Raw genomic sequence first — 15,492 nt, 5'->3', positions numbered from 1 at the left:
TCATTTCTTTCAAATGTTGATGGATAGTTCGCTCTGACACTGATGTAGGACAGCTTGAATTTCTTTGAAACTTGAATGGAGCTGCTTATCCACCATCCAGACTATCCTGCATTGAAACCTTTCATCAATTTTTCTCTGCCGTCCTCGTCCAGTGACATTAGCTACAGGGCCATTGGTTTTAAATTACTACATTTTGTTGTGCACCGTGGACAAAGGAACATCAAGATCTCTGTAGATGGACTTGGAAAATTGAAATTGTTGATATTCTTCAACCATTTTGGTTTTCGAGTCATCAGACAGTTCTCTTCTCCTCTTTCTGTTCTCCATTCTTAGTGTAGCACACAGACACACAATGCAAAGATTGAGTCAACTTCTCTTTTTATCTGGTTTCAGGTGTGTTTCATAATGCCCACACCTGTTACTTGCCACAGGTGAGTTTGAATGAGCATAACATTCTGGTAACAAAATTGTTTACCCACAATTCTGGAAAGGTGTCTGGCCTATTTTTGGGGTTTTGTGTGAAATAATGTTCAATTTGACTTTCTTTCTCTTTTTGTGTGTGTATAATAAAACATATGTAATTGCCATAATTTTCTGGGAGAAATACTTAATTTTCAGGAACAATTTCAAGGGTGCCAACATTTTTGGCCATGAGTGTATCTGTTGATGACCTATCTTTAGGAGAAAAAAATGTTTGGCTATCTCAAATCGGATATGCTGGATACTTATTTGCCACAAAAATTGTCAGGGGTCCCTACACACATTAGCAGTTTCAGCCAACACTAGTGTTTGTGTGAGGGGCATTGGTGTTGGATTCAGAGCAATGAGAGACCAATGTGAAGGCATATAGTTACATTGTTCACAATGGAGCTAATTGTCTTATTTTTCTAAATACAAAACTAAAGGCCCCCATACAAATTAGGTAAATGTCTCTGATATCGAGGGGTTTGGCTGACAATCCAATGTGCATGGGGGCATTGGCTGACTAATGTTTGGGAGAGATGTCTGTTTAGCATGTCTCTGTTTCATTCTTCCATAGAAGTTAGCTGGTGGCTTTCTCATAGGGATCACATGACTGTTCAGCAACTCGCCCATGGACAGGAGTGCTTGTTTGACCGGAGTGTCTGTCGGCCAAAGCATAATTCGTCCAACAGCTGTCTTGTGTGTGGGGGCCTTTACTCACACAACGTATCTTTAATGTAAACCAATTAGCCAAAGAATATTTTGTACAATGTAAAGAAATGCATGACGATAAAAAAATGCAAATGCCAAATGTGTCACAGATGGGGTAGGAGCATAGGCAGGGGGGCACCAACAAGTCTTAATGGTATAGCTGGGGCATTTAAATATAAGACCTTGGAAGTAAACCGAAAGCTTATGTGACACTGATGTATATGATGCTCTAGTCCGATTTAAACCCATGGTATTGCTACTGCAAAACAGCAGAGAAACCCACTTTAGTGCCATATGCCATTAGTTTTACAGAAATGCTATGTAATTAATCAAAATAACTTTTGATACATTGATTCTTGTGCTGCTTGGAAATATGAGCTCAATTGCAAAGTTTAAATTATTGCTTCAGCAACATAAATTTCTGAGAGCTTTTTTCCTCTTTACTAATATTATTTGATGACCATAAATGTTGTTTGAAAATTTCCTCCTGAGTGGAGAAAATGGCGTTTGTTTGTGGTAATTGAATTTCTAAGCGCTTTCTCTGTCACTTTCCAATATGGGCTAAGTCAATTGGAACTTATGATTTCATTGCTTTTCTGGAGGAAAGTAGTATGTAAATTGATCCAGGATGTGTTCGTAGCAGGCCGTTTGGAAATTGAGATGGCTATTATTTATCGTGTTATAGCTGCATCTGGTCGATGAGGTCCCGTGTCACATTCTATTAGATGGAAATGAGTCCCGGGCTCACCCCCCTTAGTGTGTTGAGAATATTCTAATATCTGCCAGTTCTGGGGCTATTACAGGTTATGAGTAAACATTTTGATTGGAAATCATGAACTGCCAGGAGCACAGATGTAGTGTGTTGGGAAAGGCGTAGTTTGACTGGAAAACATTTTGGAATTGTGAAACTTCAACTAGTGTAGACAAAAGAGGGAAGGAAATGGCATGTATGCTTTCATTTAGCTATGTACATTAGAGAATTGGTAGCCCAAATCACATTTCAATTCTTTATTTGTGGGTTTGTTTGCTTTTCCATTTTCTTACAATTTTGTTAATTTTTAAATTTTATAGAGAAAGGTACAAAAAAAGAGTATAAATCGAAGAAAACCGTCTTCCTCCAAGGAATCTCTTTATTGGTTACCGCATACGAAAAAGTAAAAAATACAAGCCACATTTCGGCCACAAAGAGTCTTTTTCAAGCCGACTATAATAAGATATCAGATTTGGTTTTCCTCCAAGGAAATGTTTTACACCTACGCTTTTTTTTCATATACAAAAAAAGTAAAAAATACGAGCAACGTTTCGGCCACAAAGGGCCTTTATCAAGCCAGCTATACGAAGAGGTGTGCATTTACTACTATAGTTGGCTTGACAAAGCCCTTTATAGCCGAAATGTTGATTGTATTTTTTACTTTTTTGTATATGACAAACAATATTTGTAGGTGTAAAGAAATTCCTCTGAGAGAACAGAACAACTCATTTCTTGGACCGTCTTTATTTATTTTTTTAATGATTTGGCAATGCTGTGTGTAGTTACACCAAGACTGTAAGGGCCACGGTATGGTGCATGGGAGTAGACATTTTTTCTAAACTATACCAGGAGTATGTTATGTTTTTGTAAAGCTTTTCCCTGACCCAAAAAATGGCATGAAAATATAGTGCATTTTTATTTCTTAGAGTTGACTTTAAAGTAACTGATCAGCAGTGGGTTAGCTAAAAAAAAAATCTGTTTAAAATTCTGTGAAAAATGCCACAAGCTCTTTTAGAGTCACTAGTCTTAAAAGTTCAGAATAAGGTATAAACCTAACATTATTAACTTGCAGTGGCACATATAATATAATCTTGAACAATCACATCTAGTTCTCCTGCGATACGTGGAACAAATCTATAAAACATAGAGACCTAGGCTATGTACACATGGTGTATTTCAAGGATTGTCAATGAATTTTTGGAGCAGAAACTGAGCAGAAACTTCAAATTCTCCAAATATCAAAGCTTCTCAAGAATGTTGACTTTGCATTTTAGCTCCAAAAACTTGGAGAAAAGAATCGGTTTGCACTTATCCTATGGATGAAACATGAGTGTGTCCATAGAAATTGGGACAATTATTTGCTGTGATTTAACCTTCTGTTTTGGAGAACTCTACTTTTATGGAAGTTGCATCTACCGAATTATGAGTAAATGAGGAATCCGTGGTGAATAAAGGCATGTTGGCCTTATATGAAACCGATGTTGTATCATTCCTAATATCTGTTTTAGAAACATCTGTTGTGATGTTCGTTAGCTGTAAATGACTTCATCTTTTGTATTAGACTTCATGTAGTTGACATCTGTACGTGCATGTGGGCTCTAGCGCTGGCACTCCTGCCACTGTGTGTCTTAACACTCAGTTAACATTAACGCCTCAGCTGCTAGGCCCCATGAAAATTAATGAAGCCTGACACGTAGGGAGTGAAAGGTCAAAGCCTGAACTTCCGCTGCGCTTGTGCTGTTTTGTTGTCTGCCACAGTGTTAACAAAAGGTGGAAGACTCATCTTGCTGTGCCCGACACACACTCTTCACAGGAGCTAATTCCCCCTCCCCCGCTCTCTATTAACCCTGAGACTGGATCAGTGTTACACCTCAGAGATTCCACATCAGGAGACATTTCATGGTACTGTGGAGGACTAAGGAGAGAGAATTGGATGCCGTTATCTTACAGACTGATATTAAAGCTCGTGCCATCAATTCTTGTTTTGCGAGTATTTATAATTTGCTACATTCCTATATATGTAATCTATATAAAATTAGTTTTAACAAGGTTTTGTATTCCATCTTGTGAAATTATCCATCCTCACATTTTAAGCAGTAGTTTAGTTTGCAGCTAGGTCATTTGTATGTGCTGTACACGTTTCCTGTCTACATCACATGGACTCGGACAAATGTAATTGTAGAAGTATTGATTGTTACTGTAATCATTCCCCGCCTGTAGGCTCTCGGCAGTACGTTGGGTCAAGTTATTACAACACCTACTTATAGCACAGTGTACTTTTTGGTAATGTTCCACAAACACCTTAGCAGATATAATTATACAGACAGACAGCATTTGTGAGCGAGACATTTCCTGGAGATATTCTTTCAAAATAATGTTTTACCCTTACAAAATAGAAGGACACTGGAGCCATTTATGTCAGGTGAAATTAGAGAATACTTTTCCGGAAGAAGCATTCTAGACCTTTTCTCCTCTCCTATGATCATATGATCACCGTTCGTGGATTGGACTAAATTCAATTAATCTTACCTGGTTGGGGAATCCTGTAAGAATTATCTGATGAACAAAAGGTTAAGGCTGCCATGAGTCCCATGTCATGCCAACAGTAAAGGTTCCTGGCACCAGTCATGTGAGGAGTTGTTTTTCTCCCAAGGCAGTTGACTCACTTACAGTTTTGCCTAAGAACACAGAATATATTCATAATAATTATCTAATATCCAAGAACCGCTACTTCCAGTGATCTAGGAGCAATTTGTTGATGAACAATGCTTTTTCCTGTATTTTGGAAAACCTGTAACAAGGCAAAAGTTGTAAATAAATGGCTCAATGAAGAAAACATTGAAAATTTGGGTCCATTGCTAGGAAAATCCTCATATCTCGATCCAGCCGAGAACCCGTGTTCCATCCTCAAAATGGGTTGGACCAACAAAAACACAGAAATTGTGACTAATCTAAAACTCTAATACAGCAAGAATGAGTAGTCATTAGTCAGAATTTGGCCCAGAAGCTGGTATCCACCATGCCTAACTTTCAAAGTAAGGGTCAACATTATAAATCTTATATAGTCTTTGAAAAAACTTGATGTATTTATCCAAAGTTTAAAAACGTACGAAATGCTTGTAATTACTAAAAAAAATTATATAATTTCTATAGCAGCAATATATTCTGTAGCACCCTGCCTTTAGAATTGTACTTCAGTAATCATAGAATCATCTAACTAAAGAATGTAAAAATATCGGAGTAGCAAACTTTATGAAAGCCAAAATGTGTCTCAATATTTTTGTTCATGCCTATTACTGCTCGCTGAGGGTTTGACAGTCTCCTACATGAATGAATTAGTAGTGCGTATGCCTAACCACCTCTGCACTCACTACCTATGGGAGCAGTGGTTATGCATATGTACACATCTATAGAAGTGAATATAGTGTTGTCTGATCATATGATGTACCGATCCATTCTCAAAGGTCTCATGTGCGGTCTTGGTAAGTGTTTGCACCCTACCTCCGTTCTGTGATCCTTGGATAAATTCCCTATACTCCTGTTGGCTAATGTTTTATGGCCTCTAGATAAAATACCCTAAATACTTACCATCAATTAAAAGAAGGAATTAGGAGACCTTAGCTTGACAAAATCTCTCCACTGGCTTTGCTGAAAAACCAATGATAATTTTTACATTCTCTTTAAGGGTATGTTCCCACGGTCAGTAAATGCTGCGGGTTTGCCTCTACGTACTTGTTTGGCATCCAGATGTTACAGCATAGGTGATGGGATTTCAAGAAATCCCATCTCCACTATGCGTGCTGAGACGCCTCCGGCTTCCCTGCGGAGATGGACATGTGGCGCGTCTTTCCAGACAATAAATAAAAAGTTAAATGTCACCAGTCCAATGTATTGGGCGTGGTGATTCCGCACAGTTCAATGATCACATGCTTAGTCACTGACATCGATTTGGACGGAGCGGACATGTGCTACATCCAAAGCGCTGCGTAATACTAACCGTGGGGACATAGCCTAAGGGTATGTGCAGACAATCGGGAATTGGCTGTCTCCAAAGCGCTGCTGGCTATTGAATGCAGATGAATCCGCATGTGTTCACTGAACCGTGTGGAATCACCGCATCCAATACATTCTATTGGTGAGATTTCTCTTGCAGAGGCTCGCGTCTCCACAAGAGAAATAGACATGCTGTTGTCTGGAGAGACGCGCTGCATGTCCGTCTCTGCTGGTGAGCAGCGGAGGTCTCTGAACGCATAGTGGACATGGGATTTCTTGAGGGTCCCATAACAATTGCTTGAGCTGCCTCTATCTTCCATACATCTCTGATTTGAAACCTTACTAAATATTTTGAAGACATTGCTAAAATAAATGGACATTTTTATATTGCTATACAAATCGTCAATGCAACGTTACTAAAACCTACAACCAAAAAATCCTCCAGGAAGAGCAGAACAATGAACATTTGTGTGCAACTCAATAATTTATGCTTTGATATTATCTATCCTCTTATTTTTTTTATAAGAGGAGTGTTATTTCTGGTAGCCCCTTCTACAGCCTACTGAGGTTCTGAATTAGTAACACTCTTACAATAGAAAATAAGGAATTATGATATGAAAATATAAAAAAAAAACCGCAAAGTTATAAATAGAATCAACTTACTTAAGGCCCCTTCACATTTAGCGACGCTGCAGCGATACCGACAACGATCCGAATCGCTGCAGCGTCGCTGTTTGGTCGCTGGAGAGCTGTCACACAGACCGCTCTCCAGCGACCAACGATGCCGGTAACCAGGGTAAACATCGGGTAACTAAGCGCAGGGCCGCGCTTAGTAACCCGATGTTTACCCTGGTTACCATGCTAAAAGTAAAAAAAAACAAACACTAGATACTTACCTACCGCTGTCTGTCCTCCAGCGCTGTGCTCTGCTTCTCTGCTCTCCTCCTGTACTGTCTGGGAGCCGGAAAGCAGAGCGGTGACGTCACCGCTCTGCTTTCTGGCTCACAGTCAGTGCAGGAGGAGTGCAGAGCACAGCGCTGGAGGACAGACAGCGGTAGGTAAGTATCTAGTGTTTTTTTTTTTTTACTTTTAGCATGGTAACCAGGGTAAACATCGGGTTACTAAGCGCGGCCCTGCGCTTAGTTACCCGATGTTTACCCTGGTTACCAGTGAAGACATCGCTGGATCGGTGTCACACACGCCGATCCAGCGATGTCTCCAGGGAGTCCAGCGACGAAATAAAGTTCTGGACTTTATTCAGCGACCAACGATCTCCCAGCAGGGGCCTGATCGTTGGTCGCTGTCACACATAACGATTTCATTAACGATATCGTTGCTACGTCACAAATAGCAACGATATCGTTAACAATATCGTTATGTGTGAAGGTACCTTTACAATGCATTTGAGAAAAGTTTCTAAACAATTAAAAAATGTTTTATCTCTGTCTGAATGTCAAAGCATTTCCTTTTTTTCTTTGTAGGATCCTTACCATACGAATATAAAATAGTGATTGCAGGGAATCATGAACTTACTTTTGATAAAGAATTCATGGCAGATCTTGTAAAACAGGATTACTACCGCTTTCCCTCTGTTTCCAAATTGAAACCTGAAGACTTTGACAATGTGCAATCACTCCTCACTAACAGTATTTACCTGCAAGATTCAGAAGTGACTGTGAAAGGATTCCGAATATACGGCGCACCATGGTGAGTTACCTTCTGAATATTGTTATCGGCGGCTAAGATTGCGGCTCTTTCTGCCTGCCGAGCCGAGGATTGTTATTAATATATGTGCTGAGGGGGACTGTAGGCAGGCGGCTAATTATTAGGCAGCTTATGTGGATTTTCTTGGATATCACTTATAAAATGTTTTGTGTTTCCTGTTCTGTTTTTCGCCTTGTTTATTGGAGTACTGAGTTTAGGCTTATAGACTGGTTTATAATATCCAATTCTAATGGTTTTTGTGTTTTGTTTTTACATGTTTGGGTAACCTCCAGGTCTAATAGTAGCCTTATATTCATGTTGGAACGAGCGTGCTCGGGTGTTATCGAAGTGTCTCGGATGTGCTGGGATAATATGTCCAAGTCCTTGCGGTTGCATGATTCGCAGCTGTTAGACAGTGGCAGCACATGCAGGGATTGTCTGTTTGTTAGGCAATCTGTGCATCTGTCTAACAGCCGCAGGGACTATAACATAATATACGAGCACACCCAAGATACTCGGATAACTAAGACTTATCCGAGCACGTTCACTCATCACTAATAAACACCTTTTAGGGGTGCAATTACTTAAATACATCCATTTTTGCAACTGGATTTCAATAAAACATGTGGCCCTGTTTGTCTTCGGCAGCCTGTGTGTTATCCTATACATAGCTGGCCACAGAATGAGAAAACTATGAATCCATCGGTGAGCTTGGTCATATGGCAGAGTTTGCAGTAAATAGTAATAACGGTCCTAGGAGCGCTGGGAATGAGACCAAAACAAGGATTTTAGTGTTGAACCACAACGCGTTTCAACGGTTAAACCGTCTTCATCAGGTGGAAGTTTATTAATGGAGAGCAGGAAGGAACAAATAGCAACCAATAAAATTTGCAGTCAGCAGGTCACATGATAAGAACAAGTCACATGATAAAATAGTAAGGTCACATGGTAAAAACACAATAGGAACTAATATTTTAGTAGTAGTATTGGTATTAATTACAGAATCAACTACCATGTCAACTGTCAATCCTCATTTGTAGTATATCTAATAGAATGCGGATGTGGGCTCCAATATGTTGGACGGACTATACAGACCATGCACGCAAGACTGAACAAGCATCGCCAAAATATTAGGAATGGTTTTATGTTGCATAGCCTATCAAAGCATTTTTTAACCAAGCACCAAAAAAATTTAGAATCTCTGAAACTGACGATTATAGATTTTATACCAGAAAATGTATCTGATCGGTATGGGAGCTTGATTAATAGGGAAAGTTTCTGGTTTTTTAAATTGGGGACTCTGGCGCCTGAAGGGTTAAATCTTACCATTGAAAGGGTTAACAAGTGATCTCTCTGTTTTTAATCATTTTATAGTGTTTTTATAGTGTAATTTTATTATACAGTGGGGCAAAAAAGTATTTAGTCAGTCAGCAATAGTGCAAGTTCCACCACTTAAAAAGATGAGAGGTGTCTGTAATTTACATCATAGGTAGACCTCAACTATGGGAGACAAACTGAGAAAAAAAAATCCAGAAAATCACATTGTCTGTTTTTTTTAACAATTTATTTGCATATTATGGTGGAAAATAAGTATTTGGTCAGAAACAAAATTTCATCTCAATACTTTGTAATATATCCTTTGTTGGCAATGACAGAGGTCAAACGTTTTCTGTAAGTCTTCACAAGGTTGCCACACACTGTTGTTGGTATGTTGACCCATTCCTCCATGCAGATCTCCTCTAGAGCAGTGATGTTTTTGGCTTTTCGCTTGGCAACACGGACTTTCAACTCCCTCCAAAGGTTTTCTATAGGGTTGAGATCTGGAGACTGGCTAGGCCACTCCAGGACCTTGAAATGCTTCTTACGAAGCCACTCCTTCGTTGCCCTGGCGGTGTGCTTTGGATCATTGTCATGTTGAAAGACCCAGCCACGTTTCATCTTCAATGCCCTTGCTGATGGAAGGAGGTTTGCACTCAAAATCTCACGATACATGGCCCCATTCATTCTTTCATGTACCCGGATCAGTCGTCCTGGCCCCTTTGCAGAGAAACAGCCCCAAAGCATGATGTTTCCACCACCATGCTTTACAGTAGGTATGGTGTTTGATGGATGCAACTCAGTATTCTTTTTCCTCCAAACACGACAAGTTGTGTTTCTACCAAACAGTTCCAGTTTGGTTTCATCAGACCATAGGACATTCTCCCAAAACTCCTCTGGATCATCCAAATGCTCTCTAGCAAACTTCAGACGGGCCCGGACATGTACTGGCTTAAGCAGTGGGACACGTCTGGCACTGCAGGATCTGAGTCCATGGTGGCGTAGTGTGTTACTTATGGTAGGCCTTGTTACATTGGTCCCAGCTCTCTGCAGTTCATTCACTAGGTCCCCCCGCGTGGTTCTGGGATTTTTGCTCACCGTTCTTGTGATCATTCTGACCCCACGGGGTGGGATTTTGCGTGGAGCCCCAGATCGAGGGAGATTATCAGTGGTCTTGTATGTCTTCCATTTTCTAATTATTGCTCCCACTGTTGATTTCTTCACTCCAAGCTGGTTGGCTATTGCAGATTCAGTCTTCCCAGCCTGGTGCAGGGCTACAATTTTGTTTCTGGTGTCCTTTGACAGCTCTTTGGTCTTCACCATAGTGGCGTTTGGAGTCAGACTGTTTGAGGGTGTGCACAGGTGTCTTTTTATACTGATAACAAGTTTAAACAGGTGCCATTACTACAGGTAATGAGTGGAGGAAAGAGGAGACTCTTAAAGAAGAAGTTACAGGTCTGTGAGAGCCAGAAATCTTGATTGTTTGTTTCTGACCAAATACTTATTTTCCACCATAATATGCAAATAAATTGTTAAAAAAAAACAGAATGTGATTTTCTGGATTTTTTTTTCTCAGTTTGTCTCCCATAGTTGAGGTCTACCTATGATGTAAATTACAGACGCCTCTCATCTTTTTAAGTGGTGGAACTTGCACTATTGCTGACTGACTAAATACTTTTTTGCCCCACTGTATGTTGTCTTATTTTTTGCATTTTACCATGTTTTATATTTTAATCAGGTCTAGGGGCTTTATTTAATCTTTTTTTTTATATATACATAGCTTTGTTCCTATTGTGTTTTTACCATGTGACCTTACTATTTTATCATGTGACTTGTTCTTATCATGTGACCTGCTGACTGCAAATTTTATTGGTTGCTATTTGTTTAAATACCCCTTCCTGCTCTCCATTAATAAACTTCCACCTGATGAAGACGGTTTAACCCTTGAAACGCGTTGTGGTTCAACACTAAAATCCTTGTTTTGGTCTCATTTCCAGCGCTCCTAGGACCGTTATTACTATTTACTGCATTTTGTATCCTCCTAGAAGGTTAACGGCTGGAGCTGCGGTGGACCTTTTGCTTTCAATTGTAACTGTGACCCTCACAGCGCTCCCTAGTGACCGCTTTCTTTTCCCTTGAATTTCATATGGCAGAGTTTGTCACGTTTGTCTTCTCTCAAACTCATTTAGCTGCTTTATAACTATATCAACCTTGAGATAAAGTTTAGTCATACTTCAGTAAAAAGGAGCTAAAGAAAAGAAAGATACTAGTTCTAAACTCTGCCACCAGAACAAACTCACCGATGGTTTAATTGCCATTTTCGTCTGCAGCCAGCCATGTTGTGTTGGCTCACCTAGTGAAGTGGGTTCTTAAGGCCATAGGTCTGGATGTGCACCACAGACTGGAGGCTTTGATGTAGGATGGAGTATCTGTCATAGTAATGGAGGCTGAAGAAATGGAGATGTTAGATTACTGAATGGCAGCTGAAGGAAATTGCAGCGATACAGCAGAGCGGAGTATGTCAAGAGACTAGCTTGTCGTGACCTACCAAAGCGCAGCGGAATAGCAGAGCTGAGTATGTCAGAAGACTCCCAATAACCTAGAATAATCAATATGGTCGATAGTACACCCTTAAAGGGAGTTTGTCAGCATGTTTTTGCTACGTAATCTGAAGAGAGCAGGAGATGTGCGCTGACCACAGATTTTAATGATATGTCACTTTGTTGGCTGTGTGCTGTTTACTTACAATGAAGGTTTTATCGTCTGGGGTTTATTACGTCTCAGTAGGTGAGCCGCGGGCGTCTCTGGACACATATTGGGCATAGGATTTCTTGAAATCCCGTCCACTATGCTGTAACATCTGGACGCTGCGGGTTGGACACAGAGGATCTACTCAGCATCCAACCCACAGCATTTACTGACTATGTGCATTTAACCTAACGATCACCTGCATGAGATTTCAGAAACCCCATTCACTTTTCTGGTGCTGTAAGATGCTACTTTTTATCCTTTCAGGCATTTCTCTTGTTTAGCTGCTTTTCTCATGACTTTTACAGTAGACTTCCTTGGTCATTAAGGATAGTATACATGACCAATACTTGTGCTAGGATGAGGTCTCCATTTTAGGCCTCCTTCACTTGTCCATGTTTATACACGTCCTTTCCTCTGATAAGCAGCTCAGTTTCATTACGCAATGTACCGTACTTTTCGGATTATAAGACGCACTCCCCCCCCCCCAAATTTGGGGGGGAAATGTGGGTGCGTCTTATAATGTTGATATACCTTACTGGTGCGGCGGTGCTGGGGGGTTTTACCGACATTTTGTGAAAGGCCAGAGCCCCCTGCAAGTTTTTCCATGGTTTCTTGTGCACGGTGAACTCTGGGGAAAATGGCCGCCGGGAGGCGGTACATGTGCAGATCGAGATCTTGGTGCCAAGCTCTCGGGAGATGAGATCTCAGCGCAGAGTTTTCATAGGATTGTTTGCATACTCTGTACCTTGGGTCTTGTCTTGTGTGGTAGATTCCTGCTTCTATGGATCTGGTACTTAGTGCGTGCTCTTGTGCTGTGTGTGTGTGTGTATATATGTATATATGTGTATGTGTATATATATATATATATATATATATATATATATATATATATATATATATATATATATATATATATATATATATATATATATATATAAATAAAATTAGTCATGGTCAAAAGTATTCACACCCCTGCAATTCTGTCAGATAATACTCAGTTTCTTCCTGAAAATGATTGCAAACACAAATTCTTTGGTATTATTGTCTTCATTTAATTTCTTAAATGAAAAAACACAAAAGAGAATGAAGCAAAAAGCAAAACATTGATCATTTCACACAAAGCTCCAAAAATGGGCCAGACGAAAGTATTGGCACCCTCAGCCTAATACTTGGTTGCACAACCTTTAGCCAAAATAACTACGACCAACCGCTTCCGGCAACCATCAATGAGTTTCTTACAATGCTCTGCTGGAATTTTAGACCATTCTTCTTTGGCAAACTGCTCTAGGTCCCTGATATTTGAAGGGTGCCTTCTCCAAACTGCCATTTTTAGATCTCTCCACAGGTGTTCTATGGGATTCAGGTCTGGACTCATTGCTGGCCACCTTAGAAGTCTCCAGTGCTTTCTATCAAACCATTTTCTAGTGCTTTTTGAAGTGTGTTTTGGGTCATTGTCCTGCTGGAAGACCCATGACCTCTGAGGGAGACCCAGCTTTCTCACACTGGGCCCTACATTATGCTGCAAAATTTGTTGGTAGTCTTCAGACTTCATAATGCCATGCACACGGTCAAGCAGTCTAGTGCCAGAGGCAGCAAAGCAACCCCAAAACATCAGGGAACCTCCGCCATGTTTGACTGTAGGGACCGTGTTCTTTTCTTTGAATGCCTCTTTTTTTTCTCCTGTAAATTCTATGTTGATGCCTTTGCCCAAAAAGCTCTACTTTTGTCTCATCTGACCAGAGAACATTCTTCCAAAACGTTTTAGGCTTTTTAGGTAAGTTTTGGCAAACTCCAGCCTGGCTTTTTTATGCCTCGGGGTAAGAAGTGGGGTCTTCCTGGGTCTCCTACCATACAGTCCCTTTTCATTCAGACGCATACGGATAGTATGGGTTGACACTGTTGTACCCTCGGACTGCAGGTCAGCTTGAACTTGTTTGGATGTTAGTTGAGGTTCTTTATCCAACATCCGCACAATCTTGCGTTGAAATCTCTTGTCAATTTTTCTTTTCCGTCAACATCTAGGGAGGTTAGCCACACTGCCATGGGCTTTAAACTTCTTGATGACACTGCGCACGGTAGACACAGGAACATTCAGGTCTTTGGAGATGGACTTGTAGCCTTGAGATTGCTCATGCTTCCTCACAATTTGGTTTCTCAAGTCCTCAGACAGTTCTTTGGTCTTATTTCTTTTCTCCATGCTCAATGTGGTACACACAAGGACACAGGACAGGGGTTGAGTCAACTTTAATCCATGTCACCTGGCTGCAAGTGTGATTTAGTTATTGCCAACACCTGTTAGGTGCCACAGGTAAGTTGCAGGTGCTGTTAATTACACAAATTAGAGAAGCATCACATGATTTTTCGAACAGTGCCAATACTTTTGTCCACCCCGTTTTTTATGTTTGGTGTGGAATTATATCCAATTTGGCTTTAGGACAATTATTGTTGCGTTTTTTTCATTGAAGACAAATTAAATGAAGATAATAATACCAAAGAATTTGTGTTTGCAATCATTTTCAGGAAGAAATTGAGTATTATCTGACAGAATTGCAGGGGTGTCAATACTTTTGGCCATGACTGTATATATAATTTTAGTGGCAAAACCCTGCTGGCAAATTTCCTTTTAAAGGACGGTATGAATTTCTGTAGGGAGCTAATTCCTTTGGAGCCAACCAACTGTGCTCCTGTAGTGAATGAAAGGAAGGAACTGCACACCAAAAGGCATATGGAAATGCTTGATTAGGATTTATTCAGAATATCTCATATCCATAGATTACACTGCCATCAGGATTGTCTCTCTCCACATGGGCAGATGCCCGTCTTAAGCCTCTCGCCCAGCCAAATCAGATCTCATACTTTTCACTGACTAGGGGCAATACCCTGAAACATGTGTCTGCAAATTGAGATCCTGGTTTTGGCTTTTATCCTAAGTCATATGGCAAGGCTCGTTAATGGGACAATATTGACTTCTAGGATGGCTACTTCCAATAGGAGCACTAGAGTTCAAGTCTTCTCTGAAGAGGTAATTTGCATATAGCAAAAATGTAATGTTTTGGGTAAATAACCTTCATCAGATATGTCTGTTGTGGTAATTACTCTCAAAATTAGAAAGGTACAGGATTTAGGGTGGGCTTCCCCAGAGCAAAAAGGCAAACCAGGACCAAGCTCATTCTACAGTGAGAGATTCTGAATAAATCAGAATTGAGCATCTCCATGTGCCTAGTGATGTGCAGTCCCTTCCTTCCATTCACGTCATCTCCGCAACATAGTCCTAGTGAATAGTGATGAGTGAGTGCACTCGTTGCTCGGGTGGTCTTCGAGTATTTATGACTGCTCGGAGATTAAGTTTTCATTGCCTCAGCAGCATGATTTACATCTTTTAGCCAGCTTGATTACATGTGGGGATTCCGTAGCAACCAGGCAACCCCCACATGCACTCAGCCTGGCTAATAGCTGTAAATCATTCAGCTGCCGCTATGAAAACTAAATTTCCGAACACTAACAAATACTCGGAGGTCACTTAAGCGTGCTCCGGAAAGCCCGAGCAACGAGTGCACTCGCTCATCACTACTAGTGAACTATCAAGTGGCAAGACCAAAAACAAGAACCAGTACACCAGCTAACAGGTAACATGTATAGTAGTTGCAAGGACATCAACTACCTGAATACTCAGTGTATCACTGCCTGAGCCAGCTTATGAAGCCTTAAATTGTGACCTCAGAGGTGTTTGCAGGGTTAACACGGCAATCCAACAATCTAGAATTGATCAGAAGTCAACTAAAATGATTTGATCAGACGGATTG

General features: G+C 40.5%; 1 protein-coding gene across 4 annotated transcripts in view; it reads left to right on the top strand.

The window, feature by feature from the left end:
• The window catches only part of MPPED2 (metallophosphoesterase domain containing 2), a 289,645-nt gene that overhangs the window by 110,740 nt on the left and 163,413 nt on the right, over positions 1-15,492 (top strand). For all 4 annotated transcript variants that reach the window (XM_069740571.1, XM_069740572.1, XM_069740574.1 and 1 more), the window contains exon 4: positions 7,399-7,624. In XM_069740571.1, the coding sequence (XP_069596672.1) occupies positions 7,399-7,624 (226 nt within the window). The remainder of the gene's footprint in view (positions 1-7,398; positions 7,625-15,492) is intronic.

Source organism: Ranitomeya imitator, chromosome 9, assembly GCF_032444005.1.
Source record: "Ranitomeya imitator isolate aRanImi1 chromosome 9, aRanImi1.pri, whole genome shotgun sequence".
In the NCBI taxonomy this organism is placed as follows: domain Eukaryota; kingdom Metazoa; phylum Chordata; class Amphibia; order Anura; family Dendrobatidae; genus Ranitomeya; species Ranitomeya imitator.
This window is presented reverse-complemented; position numbering and strand designations above follow the sequence as displayed.